The 15480-nt window shown below is 48.7% G+C and overlaps 1 protein-coding gene across 1 annotated transcript in view; it reads right to left on the bottom strand.

The window, feature by feature from the left end:
* Positions 1 to 15480, bottom strand: part of rsu1 (Ras suppressor protein 1) — a 59006-nt gene that overhangs the window by 33683 nt on the left and 9843 nt on the right. Inside the window, exons 4-7 of the mRNA XM_080489373.1 lie at positions 11169 to 11289; positions 8899 to 9017; positions 8634 to 8716; positions 90 to 204 (exon numbers count right to left, since the gene is read on the bottom strand). Coding sequence (XP_080345499.1) covers positions 90 to 204; positions 8634 to 8716; positions 8899 to 9017; positions 11169 to 11289 — 438 coding nt within the window. The remainder of the gene's footprint in view (positions 1 to 89; positions 205 to 8633; positions 8717 to 8898; positions 9018 to 11168; positions 11290 to 15480) is intronic.

The following is a 15480-nucleotide window of genomic DNA, read 5'->3' on the forward strand; positions in this document are numbered from 1 at the left end:
GTGTGTGTGTGTGTGTGTGTGTGTGTGTGTGTGTGTGTGTGTGTGTGTGTGTGTGTGTGTGTGTGTGTGTGTGTGTGTGTGTTCAGTACCGAGCTCCGGGGGCAGGACGGTCAGTCTGTTGCCCTGGATGTGGAGCTCTTTCAGTTGAGCCAACTCTCCGATTTCCTTGGGCAGGGAGACCAGGTCGTTATCTCTGAGGCTCAACTGAAGAGAGGGAGAAAACAAAACACGTTACTCACACGTTACTCACACGTTACTCACACGTTACTCACACGTTACTCACACGTTACTCACACGTTACTCACACGCTGCTCACACGTTACTCACACGCTGCTCACACGTTACACACACGCTGCCCACACGTTACACACACGCTGCCCACACGTTACTCACACGCTGCTCACACGTTACTCACACGTTACTCACACGCTGCCCACACGTTACTCACACGTTACTCACACACTGCTCACACGTTACGCACACGCTGCCCACACGTTAGTCACACGTTACTCACACACTGCTCACACGTTACTCACACGCTGCTCACACGTTACTCACACGTTACTCACACGCTGCTCACACATTACTCACACGCTGCCCATGCAGGGCCCACGTGTTAATCACACGTTACCCACACACTGCTCACACGTTACTCACACGCTGCTCACACGTTACTCACACGTTACTCACACGCTGCTCACACGTTACTCACACGCTGCCCATGCAGGGCCCACATGTTAATCACACGTTACCCACACACTGCTCACACGTTACTCACACGCTGCTCACACGTTACTCACACGCTGCCAACACGTTACTCACACGCTGCTCACACGTTACTCACACGTTACTCACACGCTGCTCACACGTTACTCACACGCTGCCCATGCAGGGCCCACATGTTAATCACACGTTACTCACACGCTGCTCACACGTTACTCACACGCTGCTCACACGTTACGCACACGCTGCCCACACGTTACTCACACGTTACTCACACGCTACTCACACGTTACCCACACGTTACCCACACGCTGCCCACACGTTACTCACACGCTGCTCACACGTTACTCACACGCTACTCACACGCTGCTCACACGTTACTCACACGCTGCCCATGCAGGGCCCACATGTTAATCACACGTTACCCACACACTGCTCACACGTTACCCACACACTGCTCACACGTTACCCACACGCTGCCCACATGTTCCTCACACGCTGCTCACACGTTACTCGCACGTTACTCACACGCTGCCCACACGTTACTCACACGTTACTCACACGCTACTCACACGCTGCTCACACGTTACGCACACGCTGCCCACACGTTACTCACACGCTACTCACACGCTGCTCACACGTTACTCACACGCTGCTCACACGTTACTCACACGCTGCTCACACGTTACGCACACGCTGCCCACACGTTACTCACACGTTACTCACACGTTACTCACACGCTGCTCACACGTTACTCACACGCTGCCCATGCAGGGCCCACATGTTAATCACACGTTACCCACACACTGCTCACACGTTACCCACACACTGCTCACACGTTACCCACACGCTGCCCACATGTTCCTCACACGCTGCTCACACGTTACTCACACGTTACTCACACGCTGCCCACACGTTACTCACACGTTACTCACACGCTACTCACACGCTGCTCACACGTTACGCACACGCTGCCCACACGTTACTCACACGTTACTCACACGCTACTCACACGCTGCTCACACGTTACTCACACGCTGCTCACACGTTACTCACGCTGCTCACACGTTACGCACACGCTGCCCACACGTTACTCACACGTTACTCACACGTTACTCACACGCTGCTCACACGTTACTCACACGCTGCCCATGCAGGGCCCACATGTTAATCACACGTTACCCACACACTGCTCACACGTTACCCACACGCTGCTCACACGTTACTCACACGCTGCTCACACGTTACTCACACGCTGCTCACACGTTACACACACGCTGCTCACACGCTGCTCACACGTTACTCACACGCTGCTCACACGTTACCCACACGCTGCTCACACGTTACCCACACGCTGCTCACACGTTACTCACACGCTGCTCACACGTTACTCACACGCTGCTCACACGTTACCCACACACTGCTCACACGTTACCCACACGCTGCTCACACGTTACCCACACGCTGCTCACACGTTACCCACACGCTGCTCACACGTTACCCACACGCTGCTCACACGTTACCCACACGCTGCTCACACGTTACTCACACGCTGCTCACACGTTACCCACACGCTGCTCACACGTTACCCACACGCTGCTCACACGCTGCTCACACGTTACTCACACGCTGCTCACACGTTACCCACACGCTGCTCACACGTTACCCACACGCTGCCCACGCGTTACTCACACGCTGCTCAAACGTTACTCACACGCTGCTCACACGTTACTCACACGCTGCTCACACGTTACTCACACGCTGCCCATGCAGGGCCCACATGTTAATCACACGTTACCCACACACTGCTCACACGTTACTCACACGCTGCTCACACGTTACTCACACGCTGCCAACACGTTACTCACACGCTGCTCACACGTTACTCACACGCTGCTCACACGTTACCCACACGCTGCTCACACGTTACCCACACGCTGCTCACACGTTACTCACACGCTGCCAACACGTTACTCACACGCTGCTCACACGTTACCCACACGCTGCTCACACGTTACCCACACGCTGCTCACACGTTACCCACACGTTACCCACACGCTGCCCACACGTTACTCACACGCTGCTCACACGTTACCCACACGCTGCTCACACGTTACCCACACGTTACCCACACGCTGCCCACACGTTACTCACACGCTGCTCACACGTTACCCACACGCTGCCCACACGTTACTCACACGCTGCTCACACGTTACCCACACGCTGCTCACACGTTACCCACACGCTGCTCACACGTTACCCACACGTTACCCACACGCTGCCCACACGTTACTCACACGCTGCTCACACGTTACCCACACGCTGCCCACACGTTACTCACACGCTGCTCACACGTTACCCACACGCTGCCCACACATTACCCACACGCTGCCCATGCAGGGCCCACATGTTAATCACACGCTGCTCACACGTTACTCACATGCTGCTCACACGTTACTCACATGCTGCTCACACGTTACTCACACGCTGCCCACTTGTTACTCACACGCTGCCTACACGTTACTCACACGCTGCCTACACGTTACTCAAACGCTGCCTACACGTTACTCACACGCTGCCTACAAGTTACTCACACGCTGCCCACACGTTACTCACACGCTGCCTACACGTTACTCACACGCTGCTCACACGTTACTCAAACGCTGCCTACACGTTACTCACAAGCTGCCTACACGTTACTCAAACGCTGCCTACACGTTACTCACACGCTGCCTACAAGTTACTCACACGCTGCCCACACGTTACTCACACGCTGCCTACACGTTACTCACACGCTGCTCACACGTTACTCAAACGCTGCCTACACGTTACTCACAAGCTGCCTACACGTTACTCAAACGCTGCCCACACGTTTCTCACACGCTGCCCATGCAGGGCCCTCATGTTAATCACACGTTACCCACACACTGCTCACACGTTACCCACACGCTGCTCACACGTTACTCACACGCTGCTCACACGTTACTCACACGCTGCCCACACGTTACTCACACGCTGCCTACACGTTACTCACACGCTGCCTACACATTACCCACGCTGCCGACTACACACACGCGCTGCCCACACGTTACTCAAACGCTGCCTACACGTTACTCACACGCTGCCTATACGTTACTCACATGCTGCCTACACGTTACTCAAACGCTACCCACACGCTGCCCACACGTTACTCACACGCTGCAGGCACATTACTAACACGCTACAAATGTTGCCCACACGTTACTCACACGCTGCTCACACGTTACTCAAACGCTGCCTACACGTTACTCACACGCTGTCTATACGTTACTCACATGCTGCCTACACGTTACTCAAACGCTACCCACACGCTGCCCACACGTTACTCACACGCTGCACGCACATTACTAACACGCTACACATGTTGCCCACACGTTACTCACACGCTGCCCACATGTTGCCCACACGTTATTCACACGCTGCCCACACATTACTCACACGCTACTCACATGTAACCCACACGCTGCCTACACATTACTCACAGGCTACTCACACGCTGCCCACACGTTATTCACACGCTGCCCACACATTACTCACACGCTACTCACACGCTACCCACACGCTGCCCACACGTTACTCACACATTGCCCACACGTTACTCACATTGTCCACACGTTACCCACGCGTTACTCACACATTACCCACATGTTACTCACACATTGCCCACGCGTTACTCACACATTGCCCACGCGTTACTCACACATTACCCACGCGTTACTCACACATTGCCCACGCGTTACTCACACATTACCCACGCGTTACTCACACATTACCCACGCGTTACTCACACATTGCCCACGCGTTACTCACACATTACCCACGCGTTACTCACACATTACCCACGCGTTACTCACACATTGCCCACGCGTTACTCACACATTACCCACGCGTTACTCACACATTACCCACGCGTTACTCACACATTACCCACGCGTTACTCACACATTGCCCACGCGTTACTCACACATTGCCCACGCGTTACTCACACATTGCCCACGCGTTACTCACACATTACCCACGCGTTACTCACACATTACCCACGCGTTACTCACACATTGCCCACGCGTTACTCACACATTACCCACGTGTTACTCACACATTGCCCACGCGTTACTCACACATTACCCACGCGTTACTCACACATTACCCACGCGTTACTCACACGCTGCCCACACGTTACTAACACACTACATACGTTACTCACACGTTGCACATACGTTACTCACGGGCTGCTCACGTTACTCAGTCGTTACGCAAATGTTACTAACATGCTACACACGTTACTCACACATTGTCCACGTTACTCAAACGCTGCCCACACGTTACTCACACACTTCCCACACGCTGCCCACACGCTACTCAAACGCTGTCCACACGTTGCCCACACGTTACTCACAGGCTGTTCACATGTTACTCACTCGCTGCCCACACATTAATCACACGCTGTCCACACGTTAACCCACGCTGCTCACACGCTGCCCACGCTACAAAAACATTACTCATGCTGCCCACACATTACTCACACGTTACTCACGCATTGCCCACACGTTACATACACTGCCCACACGTAACTCACACGCTACTCAGACGCTACTCACATGTAACCCACACGCTGCCCACACGTTACTCACACGTTACTCACGCATTGCCCACACGTTACATACGCTGCCCACACGTTACTCACATGCTACTCACACGTAACCCACACATTACTCACAGGCTACTCACACGCTGCCCAGACGTTACTCACATTGCCCACACGTTACTCACACGCTACACACGTTACTCACACGTTGCACATACGTTACTCACGGGCTGCTCATGTTACTCAGTCGTTACGCAAATGTTACTAACATGCTACACACGTTACTCACACGCTGCCCACACACTATCCACACGCTGCCCACACGTTACTCAAACGCTGTCCACACATCACCCACACGTTACTCACGTTACTAAAACCCTACCCAAACGTTACCAGCCCATACGCTGCCCGCACGTTACCCACATGCTGCCCTCACACTGCTCACACGATACTCATGTTAGTCACACGTTACCCAAGCTGCCCATACGCTGCCCACACGTTACCCACACGTTACTCACACGTTACTAACACGCTACCAACACGTTACCCAAGTTGCCCATACGCTGCCCACAAGTTATTCACAGGTTACTCACGCTGCCCACACGCTGGCCAAAGCTTTTATTCAGGGCTGTCAAAATTAATGCGTTAATTGATCCATCATCATGATAATCAATCAGGTCTAAAATTTTAATGCAATTAACCCTGCAGCACAGAATGACTCAAAAGGTCTCTGGCAACGCATCTCAGGCAGTTTATCCTAGTAGCCTTGCTATCAGCTATGCTGCCGTGCATGCACTAAAGCCCCGTTTCCACAGTGCCCCTTGGTACGGGTGCCGGTCAGGTGGGGGTTGACTATCCGTAACCAGACCCGTATCAGTGCTGCATTTCCATTACACGGGGAACGGTTTGAAATGTAGGCGGGGTTATGAACGGTTGTGTAATCATGCAGGATGTGACGCCATAACGGGAGGACATTTTCAAAAAAGTTTCCTGATTGCTGCAGAAGAACTGATTGGAAATGGCTGCTTGCTGGGAGAACAGGTCGTCACAGACTTTAGTTTTCAGACTTTAGTCTGGATTCTGCTGGCTGTTCTCAGCAACATTGTGAAGAAGGAGCGGGCGGCTCTCGGACAATCTCAACAAGTTAGTTTGTCTTCGGAGCTGCCGAGAAAAGAGGAGCAGGAACAATGGATCAATGTTTGTGTTGCCACAGCCTCTCTGTCAATGCTACGTCACTACATTGCTATATTACCTCCATTCTGTGTCAAAGCTACATCACCTCCACAGCCTTTGTGTCAACGCTACATCACCTCCACAGCCTCTTTTTTGATGCTACGTCACCTCCCGTCTGTCGACGCTACGTCACCTCCACAGTCTGTGTTGATGCTGCGTCACCACCACAGCCTATGCGTGAATGCTACGTCACCTCCACAGCCTATGTGTCGATGCTATGTCACCTCCACCAGTCATGTTGAGCCTCAAAGCTCTCTGGCTTGTAGCATGTGGCCCTGCACACATTGCTGGTGCTCTCTAGACTACCTGCTGCTGACGTTGCTTACAGAAGACGTCACGTTGTATCGGGGAACTTTTACAAGTGCGAATACGAGTAATTTGTGCCGTATTGGACCTAATACTCAATGCTGGCATCAGTGCATTAAACTAGGGCTGCAACAACGAGTTGATAAAATCCATAAAATGTGATTATTAAGTGTTGGAAATGAATTTCATCATGGATTCGTTGTGTCACGCGGTTTATGCGCCACTCGCCATGTTGCAGAGCCGTTTACTCCACCTTCTGAAATAAAGTTTAAAAACAGAACCTCCACCTGCAGAGCCAGGTGAACGGAGCGAGGCGGAGGTGGTACAGTAGAACCTGTGAGGACCAGGTCAGAGCTCCACCCTGTACAGGACACGTCACTGTCCACCGACACATATTTACCTGTTAACTCACCTTAATGAGGACAACCTGCTGACGAGGACAACAGACAGGTTCTCCTGGTAAGTTTCAAACTGAGCGACACTGAAACGGCCAAAATACTTGGGCTCATATTCAGGCTCCATAACGTAATGTAAAAATCCCCGCACAGGGAGCCTGGAGCACAGGGAGCCTGGAGCACAGGGAGCCTGGAGCACAGGGAGCCTGGTGCACAGGGAGCCTGGTGCACAGGGAGCCTGGTGCACAGGGAGCCTGGAGCACAGGGAGCCTGGAGCACAGGGAGCCTGGTGCACAGGGAGCCTGGAGCACAGGGAGCCTGGTGCACAGGGAGCCTGGTGCACAGGGAGCCTGGAGCACAGGGAGCCTGGAGCACAGGGAGCCTGGTGCACAGGGAGCCTTAGTAGTTTGGTCTACTCAGGATGAAACTGGACTGTATGTGGTCCCGAAATAAATGAAATCTTATAAATACGCACGTGTGTGTGTGTGTGTGTGTGTGTGTGTGTGCGCGCGCGTGCGTGCGTGCGTGCGTGCGTGCGTGCGTGCGTGCGTGTATATAGTATACATCTTTGTTTTGGTTCAGTTATGTGCTTTAAAATAACCAGAACACATTTGGTGTTTGGTTCCTTCAATATCAACTGGTCCTACAATTTGAGATGTTTTTTTGTTTTTAATCCGATTCATTGATTATAAAATAATGGTTAGTTGCAGCCCTACATTAAACCGTTTTCATTTGTTGTGACATCAGAATGTCTGCATATGGTGGAAAATCTTTTTACAAATCGCTCCAACTTATTTCTGTTGAAAAGCTCATATTCCTTCATGATGGATTGAAACACAGCTTCATGTTTAAAGTGTCTGACTCTTCTCTGGTGGTTCTTGTTTATAGGTTGAATATTTGAGGCCTGTTATTAAGAGACCAGGTGGAAGCTGCAGTTTTCTAAATCAGAGTACCTGTTGGAGTTAGTAAAACACAGACATCATCAGAGAGCTGAATTCTAACAAAAAACACAAAGATTGAAAACTGCGGGGAAACACTTGCAGATGTTTAGGATTATTTTAAGAGTTCAAGGTCTGTCGTTCTTCCTGAAATTTTCAACAGACGAAAAAAAAAGAAAAAATGATGCATTTTGTTTTGATGAGACTGATGCAGACTAAAGTACAGTCTTAAGTGACAGTCCAGCCACGGCCTCCGCTCAGACTGAAACCAAGGATGAGGGTCATAATGAGCCCACATCGGGGCATCGGGGCATCAGGGCATCAGGGCATCGGGGCAGAGTACCAACATACCAGATGTGATGTCACAGCGAGCTGGAGACCAGAAGCTAAGCAGCTTTAGAAGACATAACTTACTATTTGGAGTTTGATCAGCTTTCCGATGTCGGCAGGAAGTGACTCAAAGTCGTTATCACTCAGATAGAGAGCCCGTAGAGTCGCTGCGCCAGAAAGACAATTTAGTGTGTGTGTGTGTGTGTGTGTGTGTGTGTGTGTGTGTGTGTGTGTGTGTGTGTGTGTGTGTGTGTGTGTGTGTGTGTGTGTGTGTGGGTGAATGAGTGTGCGGTTCAACGTGCGTAATTGCGGTTCCATGTGTCGCTGTGCTTTCAATGTGTTTACTCACTGAGGTAGAAGAAGTTTCCAGGCAGGGAGTTCTGGTTCAGGTTGTTGTAGGTGAGATCCAAAACCTCCAGAGCAGGTAAAGAGCCGAACCCTCTGGGGAGGCTGTTCAGACGGTTCATTCTACACACACACACACACACACACACACACACACACACACACACACACACACACACACACACACACACACTCTTTGTACATAGTGTTGCTGTTTAATAGATTAGATCTCCGTGTTCGATGTCGTTTGCTACTTGAATGTGTTGATTTATGAGATGATTCCAGAATTATTTATGAATTAATACATTTTGTTAATAAACGCCTGTTAGCTGAATTGTACGCTTCTTGGTGATTATTGTGTATTTATTGTTGACACTTCACTGGTTTGTAACAGTCTGTGCTCGGATCTCACACCTTCCATTCTATTTAAGATGGTTATATTTTATGCAGAAATATTAACCAACTTAAATAAACTTTTACAAACAAGACTGATATATAGGTATTAGCTATTTCCAGTTTATCTGGTGGTGCCCCCCCCCCTTTTCGTTATTAATAGATAAATAACAAATTTAATCAAATTAATAATTTTTCATTAATAAATTATTTTTGATAATTTATTAACTTTTAAGTAAGTACTCAATTACTTTGAGTTGTTAATGAGTAAATGACCGTTTACTTCCATTAACAATTTCAATTTTTCATAAATTACTTCCAGTGACTTATTACGTTCAGTAATCTATTACTTACAGTAATTTAATGCTAATAACCAACCAGAAATCCCAAGACTACTCCATTTTGAACCAGTACTTCATTTAGTCCATCTCAAACAGAATTACTTCAACTTTAAAACCATGTTTACTTAGGTTACTCAGTTTAAACCAAATCTTTAGGCACTTCATCATTGCAAAGTTTACTTTTTCTGAACTTCATTGGACTTTCGCAGCATGAGAAAATGAATGTGTAGCTTGAACTAAACAATGAAATAAGAAACGTTATGAAGAGGCGAGACTCAGCATGAAGACATGACTGACCTCCAAACTACTAACTGATCACTTGATTTACAAACAGATAAAAAATAAAGCACTACAAGAGCTGCGTAACTCCAAAGCTTCATATTATAATAAACTGATAGAGCATGCAGAGGGTAACAAGACTTCCCTATGGAGACAACTAGATAACTTAACTAACAAAACAAATAATCAGAAGAGGGTAAAGGAACTTAGAACTAAAGGCAGGAACATCAGTGACACTTTGGCAAATGAATTTAATCGTTATTTTGGGACGTCGGTGGAAGAAGTAAGAAAAACATTTGTGTTACCAAATATACCAAAGAATAGAACCCCCCCCCCCCCCCCCCCCCCCCCCCCCCCCCCCCCCCCCCCCCCTCAGCAGGGACGTTTAACCTTAACCTGAGAGATGGAGAACTAATTGCTGGCATTATTAAAACATTAACAAACTCAAAAACAAATGATATTTACAACATGAGTACTTCTTTTCCCAAAACACACAGCAAAGTATTAATAAAACCACTGACTCATCTCAGAAATCTTTCCATTAAGGCTGGTTCATTTCCAACTGGCTGGAAAAAAGCAGTGGTCATACCATTGGAGATTTTCTATGAACAAGTTTATTGTTCCATAAGCATGCATCTTCAATTAAAAAAAGGAACTCAGAGCTGGCTGCCATGTCATTTAGCTCATTCACACCGCCGCCGGTCGCTCATAGTAGGTGGTCAACTTGTCGGAGAGTGAGCAACTTCTTTCTTATGTTGGGGGGAAAACAGTTGCACCAGGCCTAAATACCCCCGACCACCTCTGTATCCTATCAAGCTGACGTGAGCCAGTATGACCGGTTGACAGGATATTGATCCAATCAGAACAAGGCTTTACTCACCCTGTGCTCATAGCAGGTAATATTTCTTATTCAGTTTATGTTTAGTAGGGAGGCACCAATAACACTTTTTTCCCAAACGAATAGTGTATAAGTACTTGGATTTGAGTACTCACCGATACCGATACCAAGTACTTAGGCCAATACACACATTTATTTTTTCCACAGATGTTATTTGAACAACAGTCCTACTATGTGATGTACTGACATTCAAAAGTAGTTCTTTTATGGTACTGCCACATTTACTGTAAGAAAATATTTCAATAAAACTTTTGTTATCAGTGTGTGTGTGTGTGTGTGTGTGTGTGTGTGTGTGTGTGTGTGTGTGTGTGTGTGTGTGTGTGTGTGTGTGTGTGTGTGTGTGTGTGTGTGTGTGTGTGTTACCCGATATTGAGGTGCTTTAGCTTCTGCAGGCTGCTGATCTGAGTCGGCAGCTCCTCAATCTGGTTGTTGAAAAGATTCAGAACCTCCAAGTTCTTCAGTTCAGAGACGTTAGGAGGAACAGCTGGAAGACACACACACACACACACACACACACACACACACACACACACACACACACACACACACACACACACACACACACACACACACACACACACACACACACACATCACATGAGATTGGGTCGGAGCTTCTCATCAATTTGAATTGATTGAATTGAGTTTATTTGAGGCATGTGGGCACAAAAGAAATTATTCAAATCATAACAGCAAAATTACATAAAAAAACACATAAAACACATAAACAGAAGCCAATATTAAGAAGTTTAATAAATAATTCCCAACCAGAACCGGAAAGGACGAAGCCTCAGTTTATTTACTCCTTTCCCCTAATCCACCTCAACAATGAATCATTTTATACATACATATATAGATATAGATATAGATATATATACACACACATACATTAACACACACACATACCTACATATACATAGCCATACCTGCATATAAATACTCATACCTATATATACAAATTAACAAGAAAAATAGTAAATACATAATGTATGAATAATATGACTAAATAAATCTGATCTCCAGCAGTGCCACCGGCCGTCCTCCTCCCTAGACTGAGTGGAAACCAACGGTTGTGATTGGACGCTGCCTGAGCTGCTCCTCTAATCCGTTCTACAACCTCACTCCACATATTGAAAGACAAAATGATTTTAGAGTTAAAATCTCCCGTGTTTGAGCTTTAGATCCCGTCTCCAAATATAACCCCGTCTCTGCTAAAAAAACTAGTTTTCAATATTTGCAGGAAGTTGATTGTTTATTGCTTTATACATCATTTGTGCAGGTTTAAATTGTAGCAGGTCAGGGAATTTTAGTATTTTAAATTTGAAGAAGAGTGAATTTGTGTGATCTCTATTCAGTTTTATGAATTATTCTTATGGCTCTTTTTTGTAAAATTGTTAGCAGTTGTAGTGAACATTGCTTCGTGTTTATTTATCAGTATTATGATCAGACTTTACATTGTGATCAGCACTTCATTAACAGGTGGAACTGGGAGCTGAAGTTCTTCACCTTTGCTCATCACAGTGAACCTCAGTTCTAATAATATCCTGGAAGACTGAAGCTGAGGAGAAGCTTCAGGAGGAAAACAGGAACCAGCAGGACTCTGAGCTGAATACTGTCAGGAGGATTAACTTTAAAAAACACTTGGCTGAACCTGAGTCGCTCCAACACTCTGACTAATCTTATTCTCTACACAACAGAATTTAGAGTTGACAAAGGAAGATTAAACATTAAACATTGTCCAGCCTAACATTTGCAAGAGGAGGTGAGGGTCTCAGTCGAGGGGCGGAGAGCAGCAGCCATGAGGGGAAATGGGAGGATGTGATGGAGCGGAGGGTCACCAGGAGGCACAGCTGAGGCCTCCACTACCAACCTGATCCACATATCCAGGATCTCTCTCCGTTTCCTGGCTTGACTGATCCTGATCACCGTTCTTACCAAGCAGGTTCTCAACTCTCTGGTTCAACCCCGGCCTACGTGTGCACGTTCACTGGAAAGGGGCGGAGCTTGCAGCATCTGACCAATCACACACAGAGAAACCCTCCAGAGCGGTTTCCAGATTACTGAAGGAGCAGTTAATCTCTGAGATTATGAAGAATTCAAACCCATCCAGCAGCTCAAAGCAACACTGCTGCTGCAGCCAGAACCAGAACCTTCCTGACTTGGTGAGATTAGAGCAGATTAATTGATCAGTGATATAAAGGAACAGCACTGTGATCACTCAGTTCCACTTTATTCCAGCAGAACGGTTCCAGGCAGAACTTCCTCACTGCTCTTCTTTTACTTTAGGTTCTCCATCACTCCATCACTCCATCCAACGTGTACACCCCCCCCCCCCCCCCCCCCCCGTCCAAAACATTGGAGTACATGTTGAGCAGCTGCTCCAGGGCAGGAGTCGAGCATCGGTACTGCTGGAGGCCCGGCCAGGTGCTGAAATCCACAGCAAAGGCAACCAGCAAGGGAATGAAGGACAGCCGTCACTTCAAGCTCCAGCCAAGGACAGTCACTTTGGGAAAGGAGGTGAGGGACAGCGCCGAAAACTGCTCTGCTGCCCCGCAGCCCGACACAAGGCAATGACCGGTGAGCCCAAGAGGCACCTGGAAACTCCAGCACACATGAGCCAGTCGAGACTGGGACCTGGAATAACCTTGGTCTCTGAAGCCATCCTCCTGGAGGCAGTAGAACGGTCCGGTCACCAGGGGGAAGCACCCAGTGGAATATAGGGAATCACACCGAGGACCCCATTTACACCATCCATCAATCCCTCCATCCCTCCATCCATCTCCTCCCTCTTACCTGTTCCCAGGTGGTGGGGGTGTCAGTCTGAGCACCGTCACCCAGATCACATTGACCCATTAAGAACCTTCCTGCAGGTGGAGAGCCCACAGGAAGGTGGAGAGCCCACAGGAAGGTGGAGAGCCCACAGGAAGGTGGCGCCCAGCGTGGGACATGAACCCTCTACCTTGAGACTGAGAGGCTCATACTGAGCGAGCCGGGGTCCATTTACACCACCACATTTCAAATCATCATCAGTTTTGCTTTTTTGTTTCACAAAAGTTTAGTGTTTACATGGCGACCATGTAGTAAGCATGCCAGGCTTAATCAAAGTACCAAGTCCGGGAGAATCTGGATGGGGAGTGATGACGCCACGAAGGAAACTTTGTTCTGATCGGCTCTCCTGAGCATGTGCAGAGGAACTATCTACTGCCGTGGTGAGCAGGACCTGGACCTGGACCTGGACCTGGACCAGCGTCTCCGCCGTCTAAACAGAATCAGAGCCAGAGTGATTTCAGAAAGTTCGACTCGACGAGCCATTTTTCAAAATGTTGCGTTTTCAGTGACTTGGAGCTGTGGTGGTATAACCGGGCCGTGCTGACATGTCCAGGGTTCCATCAGAGGACTGCTCTGTAACTCTATGATAGATACAGCAGCTAACAACAACTTTACATATCATTTCAAAAAGGTCTATGTTTTTATGGTTGTGTAACAATCTATAACTTCTTTCCCTCTTCACACCAGAATAAGAGAAAATCTGCCCCTGCTGTCATTTCCAGGTTATCAGGAAGCTTCTTCACTGCTGCGAACTCTGGGCCCAGTCTGAGCCATTTGTTTGGCCCCTGAAGATGAGTGTGGCCCCCGATACAGAGCCTGTTTGGCCCCCGATACAGAGCCTGTTTGGCCCCGATGTAGAGCCTGTTTGACCCCCGATGTAGAGCCTGTGTGGCCCCCGATGCAGAGCCTGTGTGGCCCCCGATGTAGAGCCTGTGTGGCCCCCGATGTAGAGCCTGTTTGGCCCCCGATACAGAGCCTGTTTGGCCCCCGATACAGAGCCTGTTTGGCCCCCGATGTAGAGCCTGTGTGGCCCCCGATGTAGAGCCTGTGTGGCCCCCGATGTAGAGCCTGTTTGGCCCCCGATGTAGAGCCTGTGTGGCCCCCGATGTAGAGCCTGTTTGGCCCCCGATGTAGAGCCTGTGTGGCCCCTGATGTAGAGCCTGTGTGGCCCCCGATGTAGAGCCTGTGTGGCCCCCGATGTAGAGCCTGTGTGGCCCCCATCTTCATCACAATGACACTTATAGTGAAAATGACGGCTGTTAGTCCAAAGCCAGGTTTACACTGCAACACTGGTTTCCTCGGGGGAAAGAGCAGCTTCCTGCTGATACGGTGCTTCAGCTTTTATAGGATCACTGATATGAGATGTAGAGCTGCATGGGGCACAAGTGTGCATTAGAGCAGGAGAACAACCCCCCCACCCCACCCCACACCCCCACCCATCATCTAATAACAGCTATAAATAACCCCCAGAGAAACTCAGGTAATCTCTGCGTCTGTAGCAGGAGATCAAGAACCACAGAGACGTCATTCATCCGCCAGTCCTGACAAAAAGAGTTTTTATCATGAAAACCTGAAGCACAAGAACCGGATCATCTCATGACCCCCTGCCCCCCAGCTAAAGGTCCAATATTATACAGTTTGTCACAACAAGTTCACATCACGTTGTAATATGTCACATCGGTGTCAGAGGTCCAACCACAGGGTATTCAGAGTGTATTTGTCCCAATCAGCCCCTGAAGTTCAGTCTAAAAGTCTCTCTGGGGACTGAACAGGCTCTGGGGACATGGACAGACAATGAGACGTCTGTCCACGCCTACTCCTCCACACTCTCACAGAGATGATACCGT

Source organism: Lipophrys pholis (genome assembly GCF_963383615.2).
Source record: "Lipophrys pholis genome assembly, chromosome: 20".
In the NCBI taxonomy this organism is placed as follows: Eukaryota; Metazoa; Chordata; class Actinopteri; order Blenniiformes; family Blenniidae; genus Lipophrys; species Lipophrys pholis.